We start from the raw sequence: 8,442 nt of genomic DNA on the forward strand, positions 1-8,442 counted from the left end.
CAAAAGGACCCCTTATCCTTCTAAACTAGTAGAGCACCTGCTATCAACAATATTTATTGAACAATTAATCTCATACAGCCTTGTGATATGTCTTAATGTTTGTTTCAGTGATAACTGCACCAGTTGTACCTTGCATTGCATACATTTCACAAGTTTCCATCTTAATTCTTAATTAAATTATAAGCCTTCTGAGGACAAGGACCGTCGTCATCTCTGTAGTTTCTTAGCACTGTTCCCTTAACATGACTAACCAATGGAGCGAGATGAGAGACTGATGATTAATAACTAATAACTTCTACCCATAGTTCAAAATCTAACATAATAATTGCTCTGGCTAAAGAGACTATAATTTTCTAGCCTGTAATTCAAAAAATCCACTACAGCACCTGTTTAGGATTGCCTCAGGTTCTACCACTTATTGTGTGGCACTGGTCAAGTCACTTAACCTCTCTGTACCCCTTTTATTCATATGTAAAATGAAGAGAATAATGGAACCTTTATCATAAAATTGTTAGGAGTATGAAATGTGATCATGCAAATAAAATAGTTAAGAGAGTTAGGTCATATAGTAAAAGGAGGATAATTTCTAGCTATAATTACTTATGTTATGTACAAGAGTCCATGTAGTGGGTAAAGGTGCAACTTTGGGAGTTAGATTCGGAGCAAATAAACGAAGGGCATTTTCCCACATGCATCCCAATAATACCTGACAAAGAGGCAAACTGAGCTCTTAACATCTGATAGACGTAAATGTGAACAAAACCAACTCCATCTCTGTGTCCTGGATTTCATTTCATTTTTAAGTTTCATGCTGGAACCTTTGACCAACATACCTGTTCTTAGGAAATATGTCAAAAGCTTTCTAGTTGATGACTATCTGTGTTCCTTAAAATGTGGCCATAACTATTTTTGTTAGTAATAGCTGGAAAGGCATGACAACCCAGACAGATACCAAACTGGTAATAGTATTGATTATAAGCAATCATCTATCATAAGATTACTAGGAGCTACTGCGTTCTTTGTCCCCTTATCTTGTCAATCATTAGTACCCAATTACAGTTTTTAAAAAGTACTGCACCAGGGTCTGTTAGCAGAGAGTAATCTGCACACACTACTGCGTCATCTCTTTCACTCTGACCCAATCTTCCTGTAAGTAAATTCCCCAATAATATATTCTGTTATATACTATGGAGTTGCCTACTTTCTTTTTTGGTCTGAAGATACCTTCTCGGTATGATGGCCACTTCACTTTTGCTTCACCCTCGAACAACATCATGGTCCAATGAATTATGAGTATTCTTCATTTTCCCAAAGCCTCTTGAAAACAATGATCACACTGTACAAAGTCAACTTAAATGAGAGTGATATAATAGATCAGAATAGGTCCCTTGTCTTGAAGAAAACATGGCCAGAGACCTAAGGACAACCTCGCCCTTCTATCCTGCCTTTCTGTCCCACTCTTCCAGTTTCTCATCTGAACAAGCAAGCGAGGAGGCATTCCCAGAAGATATGTACCCCTACCATTTCTCAGAACATAAAGGCTAAAAAAATAAAAATTAAAAAATAAAAAAAAAATAACAGGTGCTCTTTCTCTCTTCCATCCACGGTCAGTGCTTCCCAGAACCTCCCTCATCTAATCCACTCTGATCCCCACCCCAGGAAAAAGGACAGTAGATGACAACAAGCTGTGCATACAATGTGCATGTGATGACCACACATGCACACACACACCTTCTGTTTGCTACACACCATTAGCCTGGCCACCTATTGAAATAAACCAAGTTACCTCACTGCTTCTCCCTTTGGCATTATTGGACCAGAAAGCTAAAGAAGAGAAGGATCTAACAATAGTTAAATGACCACTCTTGGCAAAAGATTGAAGCAAAAAATATTTGTCTTTGGGGTGTTTTGCCTACTCGTCAGCTATGCCTGCATTTCCTGAATAAGGCAGAGCCTTGATGCTACCTCTGACTGTCTCTAGTTTCAAGCAATCATTACCTCTCAGGCAAACCAACGCAGTTTGCCTGCAACACTTCCCACAGTTTCATGCAGATGAATTTTCTGAAAACACAAGTCTGATCCCATTCTATTTTCATTTGTAATTCTTTCACTAGACATATCAGTCTATCGTGCACTATAGTTACATGTGCATATGTGAAACCTCCCCCAGTAAACGGTCACGTCATGTGAGGGCCCAAATTACATTACTTATATTAAATTGTCTTCACTCATTCATTCAAAAAATACATAATGAATACATGTTATATACCAAGCACTACGCTAGCCCCTAGAGAGATGTCAGGTCATTCCCTTCAATTTGTTTATAATCATGGGAGGTGGTAGGGGGTGGGCAAAGAAAGGGGGAAGTTGCAGCCACATAAAAAGAAAAAATTGATACGTATTGTTTGCATGTTATAAGTGCAATAGATAATATGTTAGGATTGCACAGGCATCAGTTCATACAGGATGATATCGAAGGGGCTCCTACTAGATCCTTGAGAAGATCAAGACAGACTTCTCAGAAAAAGTAATGACTAAACCAATACCTGAAGCATGAGCAGATGTATATGGAAAACAAGGAACTACAGGCAGTCCATGAAGACTGGGGTAGTGGCAAAGGATAAGGCTTGAGAAATATACAGGGGTCAGATCGTGAAAGGGCTAAAGCCACACTAGTGTTTGAAGTTCATTTTGAAGGAATTTGATTGTTTTAATAAGACAAGTGATAGGATCAGATTTGTTCTTTAAAATGACCACTCTAATTTGAGTATAATAGTCATCTAAAATATTTGTTGAATATTTTATGAATAGTTGTCACTACCATAATAAAAAGGGATTAAAAAGAGAGAGAAAACCAGTGTGTCAGTGCCGCTGTGGTGCCCTACAAAGGTTTTATGGAGTTTAACTGGGCATTTTAAAATGTAGGATTTTGATAGGGCAATTTAAGGAAAAGGACATTCCAGCTGGAAAAGGCAGGGTGCAAGGGAGACAATAATCCAATAAGTGGCTGAACAAAAGTATAAGGTGAATTTACAGAGGAGTAAATAATTTAGTTTTGTGGGTGCTGGGTCTGGCGAGGTAGGTTGACTTCTCAGGATCTACCTTGAGATGCAGGGCCTTGGAAGCCAGGCTCAAGATTTAGACTTCACCAGGCAAGAGACAGTTGTGGAGGAGTTCTGAAAGAAGATAAGCATACTCCAAACACTGCTTCAGGAAGACTGAATATGAACTAAAAGGGGTTTACAAACAAATTTCAGGCAAGCAGGTGATAGGAATGTGAAAGGGGAATAAAAGATGCAGGAGATGTGCTGCAAGATACTTATCAAAAGAAAACAGAGTTAAAAGAGAGAAGCACGGTGTAAGGTTGAGTGATGGTGGGAAACAAAGGTTGCCTCACAGGCCAAGCTACCATAGCCACTCCAACGTCTCCAGCACCCTCACCCCCCTTCCCTGGGACACTGATTTATTCGAATCCGTTTAGTGTGATACTTTGCAGAATGAGGATCTTCTTTTTTAACAAGCTATTTAATCAGTTTCTACAATAAGAACTTGGAGGTGAAATGTTTGGAAGAGGACGTGAAGAGAAAAGAACATTTGGGGAATGAGAAAGGAATACCTGAATAAACAAAAGGTAGCACTAAGGCCATTGTTAAATGCCCTAAATTAATCACCCTAAGTACCCATTCAGTTGGGGCGTCCCAGTGTATGCTGCGAACTCCCTGACATACATGAGATTTACACGCAGTAACTTTGGAGACCCACTGACCTAAAGGAGCTGCCTCTTCTCACTGTTTGAGTAGCCTCTTCTACGTAATTTTTGTACCCTCAGTAACCATAAGAAACAACACAATAAAACCAATTGTTCAATTGTTACCAGACCAAATTGTCATGAGATCACTTTGGTCTCCCAAAGCAGCAAGTTAATTTAACAGTACTTAGGGATACTGAAAAAAATATTAGAAAACCTTCCAAATTGTCTAACAAACCTCCAGAGCACAGTAATCTTGACCTGAGAAAAGCTGACCTAAGAAATATCATAGCCTTTATCTAAAAGAACAAAGTCATTTATAAATAAATAGATCTCACAGAAGAGTCAATAATTCCCTGGTCCACAGCAATAAATTCTATTTTCTCAGCCTTTTTCAAAGTCAGAAAAGCAAGCTTCTCACAGTAGGCCCATACATTATTTATTCTACTTTGTTGCAGGTGAGGAAACAAGTTATATACTTTAAGGTATGGAGATATTAAATGGCCCAAAAATTTGCTCCAAATTGCCTGGTTTCCTGCTGGAGCAGATATGAATGCTGGCAAATTAATAGATTCTTCTGGAATGGCAGTTCCTTTGTCATCATTTTGTTTGATGATTGTTGTTTTCATCATGTCTTTTTAGAACATCAAATAGTTGTTTGTTAGGTCTGATTAAGTGATAAATTTTCCTTGGCTTCCCTTTGTTTTCAAATTATGGGCTTTTTCCTGTCTCTTTTTGATGGACATAATGAGAGTAATTAAATATGTAAACATGAAATGAGAAACAAAGTGTCAACATACATATAATTTATCTATTGAGGCATCCTATGTACTCATAAACTGGGAATCATATTACTAATAAACTTAACCAATTTTCTTAAATAATTTAGGTATATTTTCCAGTGTCTTTTCTATGGGGTGGCTTAGGGGTCTATTGTCCTTTTATAATTTGTAAACACCTCCAGACATTGCAAGATAAGGAGATAATTTATGTCAAAACAATGTGTGGGCTACAGATATGCAGCTGCAAGTCAAGTCCCCAAGCGTCTTTCCAAGCATATGACCACCCCTACTGCTACCTAGAAATACTTTAGTCAGCTCAGCTGTTTTCCCTACTTGAAGAGATTGCAACTAGACAGAAAATACTTAGGAAGTGGTTTGCTTTGTTTTATTTTCCAAAATATCAATATAATATGGGGGAATTTCAGTTTTTCCAACATACCATTTCTCAGACATTAAACCAAATGTTTAATTAAACCATGCCAGACTGGAACTATAAGAATAGTTTACAAAGAACATGCATAGGTGGATCACAAAACCCTTCCAGTTCAAAGTGAGGTCGCCCTTTGATACCTCATGGCATCAGAAAATTCTAATTCTTGATATGTGTTTACATGGAGATAAGATATTTCTAACCAAAAGAATGTCAACCTATCTATAATGTTCTTAGCAAGGAGTTTATCGGATTAAAGTTTCCCTAACTGTCATCTAAGTTCAGATATGTTGGGAAATGCTAAATTTCCAAGAGTGGAGAATAATAAGCAGCATTTCCCACACATCTTGGAGCACAAAAGCTTTTTATAAGATAAACTAACATCGCCCAGAAGTGACGGACAACATGGAAAATACGGCATACTGCTATTCATCAGTTGTCACTGGAACAAGAGTAGAAAGGGGGGGAAAAAATCAAGTTAACAACATTTTTAAAAGTAGGGAGGAGTTTTGGGAGGATGCAGAAAGCACACTTTGCCTACTTCACAATTTGAAGAAATAATCCCAGAATGTGTATTATGTAAATAAGTAGGAATCTATAATACCATCCTTTTTTGAAATTTAACATCAGGTATGATCTCAATCGCTCTCTGTACAACATGTCCCTTCAGGTCTAAATGCCTCGAGTAACGTAAGCAGGAGAGACAGAACTACGTGATATCTCCTTGGCAGTTGTTACTCACCCAGCAACTGTTAACGGGGGGGGGGGGGGGGTGTCTTTGCCTGGGAGATATAAGTACACCGATCCTGCCTAGAAAGCATCTCTTAAGATTCTTCTCGCCTTCGCCTACTTCATAAACTTCTCTATAAAATCTTACAACTACAAACGTCTGACCGCTCAGGCTTAAAACTTCAACTTCTGGCTCCCTCCACACCACCAGCCCTTTAACCCCGGCTAAGGGAGACCGGGCTGGTGAAAATCAAGTGCCACCAACCATTTACCGCCTCCTAGTTGAGAAACGTTACGAAATTCTTTCTCCAGCACTTTTCCCACATCAATACGGTTCACCTACAAATGGAAGTCGACCGAGACCCACCGCACGCAAGGGCCGCCGAGCCGGCGCCGTACCTGATTGAAGTGCAGCTGCCCAGGGTGCAGGGCGCCCTCCGCCCGGCCGGCTCCCAGCTGCTGCAGCAGGCGCCGGAGCTGCGCCGCCGACAGGCTCCGATTCGCGCCGAACACGCTCAGGACATCCTCGCTGAAGGCGAGCCCGGGTCCCGCCGCCGCCCCTCCGAGGCTGGCGGCCGCCAGCAGCAGGAGCCCGGCCACCGCCCAGCCCGGGGCCATCCCGGCCGGCGCTGCCCCTCGCGGGCCGGAAGAGGGCTGGAGCGCACCAGGACGCGCCGGGCGCACCCGCATCGGTGCCCAAGGGCGTGCGGGTCAGGCGTCGGCGCGGGTCCGAGTCAGCGGTGGCGCGGGGCGCCCCTGGTCCTCCGCCGCCTTGGAAAGAGGAGCAGCCCGCGACCTGCGGGGCATTGAAGTGGCGGTGCAGCCGGGGGTGGGAGCGATAGGCAGAACGGGGCCCCGGGCCTCCTGGAGAGCCTGAGATAAAGAGGACAAAGGGGGGCAGAGATAAAGCCACCGGGCCACCCGCGGCCTGGCCCCGGGAGCACTGCGTGGCCGGAGCCCTCGAACGCCCGGCCGGGCATGGGGCCAACTGTCCCGGAGCCGGGTTTGCAAACGTCCCAGGATTTGCGTACAGTGTGGTGACACATGCTCCTCCCGGATATAAAGCCCCAAACCACCGCCAGTTCTTAAGAATTAAAATCGTACTCGCTGTAGAACCCCCACCTTCTCTTCCTGTCTTTCTGCTCAAGTCCCTCAAAGCAAACTTAAAAGGGGTGAGACGTGCAGTCCCCAAGGAGCTGCAGGAAATGACCCTTTGGTGTCCTGGTGTTTGAGTGTCTAAAGGGGACCCTCCCTCTCCCAGAGCTCTGCTCTTGGCAAGCTAGTAGGAAGGACTCGCTAGCCTGCTAACCTCTCACCTCGCCTGTCTGCCTGTTTGTTTCTGTCTCTCGGTGTCCCTCTGTGTCTCCACGTGAGAGTCAGAGTCTCTCTCTGTCTCTTTCTCTCTCCACTATCTCTAGCAAGTCCGTTGTGAAACTCCGAGATCCGGCCCTGCACCCTGAACAGATAAGAGGAGGAGGACCCTGTCCCCGCCTTTGCAGCACGTGGTGACATACTCCCCCAGCGTGAACTCCCGCGCGCGTCCACGCCGGGGCGCAGGGCCGCTGGCTTTTCCTCTTTGCTTGTTTTGAGCATTCCCAGCCTCAGCCCAGCCGGCTGCCCACCTTCACCCCCGGGGGTTACCTTAATGCCACCTCCGTGTCCGTGTTCCTATCCTTCTTTCTGCTCTCGGTGATCTCTTTGTTACCTTGATAAAACCGGCTTCCTGGAATAGAGTCTGGAGTCCCTTCCATTGTCTAAGAGATTAGCAGGAATTGCTTTTTTGTCTTACTTCTTAAAACTCAGAGGAGAAAAGGGAAACGAAATCTGTAGTGTGGTGGCAGGCTTACTGAGCCAGCACTGCCCAAGCCGGCCCTTCCTGACGCCTCACGGGATATCCTCAGATCAAAATGAATGTTTGTTCAGATGAGGGTTCAAAAAAAGCTGATTTAGTTTTGAGGTCATCAAGTTTGTGCAAAGTGAATGCGGTGTTTGGGGACAAAGATTGTGTCTGGTGAATATAATTGTCCACCAGACAGAAGTAAAGTGAAACCATGATTCACTGTTTCATGGCTAAGGACAAGAAGAAGAATTCAAAGTGTTCTTGCCTTTCATCAGGTAAGTTCACAACCTCCTAAAACAGTATATTTTAAAAGAGACGCTAAGTTCAGATGAGAGCAAGGAGATAGGGAGGAGGAAAGAATCTTATCTCCCATGAATTACTTAGATACAACCGTGAAAGAAAGAGACAGGGAGAGAAAATTCCAGAAGGATGAGTATCTAGGTGGACATAACTGACTGCCTGTCATAAAGAGAGGGTTTAACTACATTCTAACTGCAGAGTGCAGAAGGCAGCAGTAACAGAGCAAAGTTACAAAGAGGGGGGGTTTCTGAAGAATATAAGTCACAACTGTTTTGGGAAGGAAAAATTTCTCCATGATTGAAAGTGATTCAGGGGCCCTGGTTAGCCCAGTTGGTTAGAGTGCGATGCTTTTAACACCAGGGTTGCCGTGATGGATCCCAGCATGGGCCAGTGTGAGCTGCACCCTCCACAACTAGATTGAAACAACTACTTGACTTGGAGCTGATGGGTCCTGGAAAAACACACTTAAAATCAATAAAAGTTAAAAAAGAAAAAAAGTGATTCAAACCCATGGGTAAGTGGTAAAAGGATTCCTGCCTTGAATAGAGATCACCAAAAAGATCTTGATGATGTATCCCTTCCAATTATAAAATCTGTATATTTGTTAATATTA

General features: G+C 43.1%; 1 protein-coding gene across 2 annotated transcripts in view; it reads right to left on the reverse strand.

Moving 5' to 3' along the window:
- Positions 1-7,142, reverse strand: part of SLC39A8 (solute carrier family 39 member 8) — a 67,266-nt gene extending 60,124 nt beyond the window's left edge. Inside the window, exons 1-2 of one of the 2 annotated variants that reach the window (XM_081062317.1) lie at positions 7,006-7,142; positions 6,089-6,562 (exon numbers count right to left, since the gene is read on the reverse strand). In XM_081062317.1, the coding sequence (XP_080918443.1) occupies positions 6,089-6,379 (291 nt within the window). In that variant the 5' untranslated portion in view covers positions 6,380-6,562; positions 7,006-7,142. Of the gene's footprint in view, positions 1-6,088; positions 6,685-7,005 lie in introns of those variants that run through there. The other variant, XM_081062318.1, reaches the window with a different exon arrangement.
- Positions 7,143-8,442: the final 1,300 nt, after the last annotated feature.

This window comes from Rhinolophus hipposideros, assembly GCF_964194185.1.
Source record: "Rhinolophus hipposideros genome assembly, chromosome: 1".
NCBI classification, from domain to species: domain Eukaryota; kingdom Metazoa; phylum Chordata; class Mammalia; order Chiroptera; family Rhinolophidae; genus Rhinolophus; species Rhinolophus hipposideros.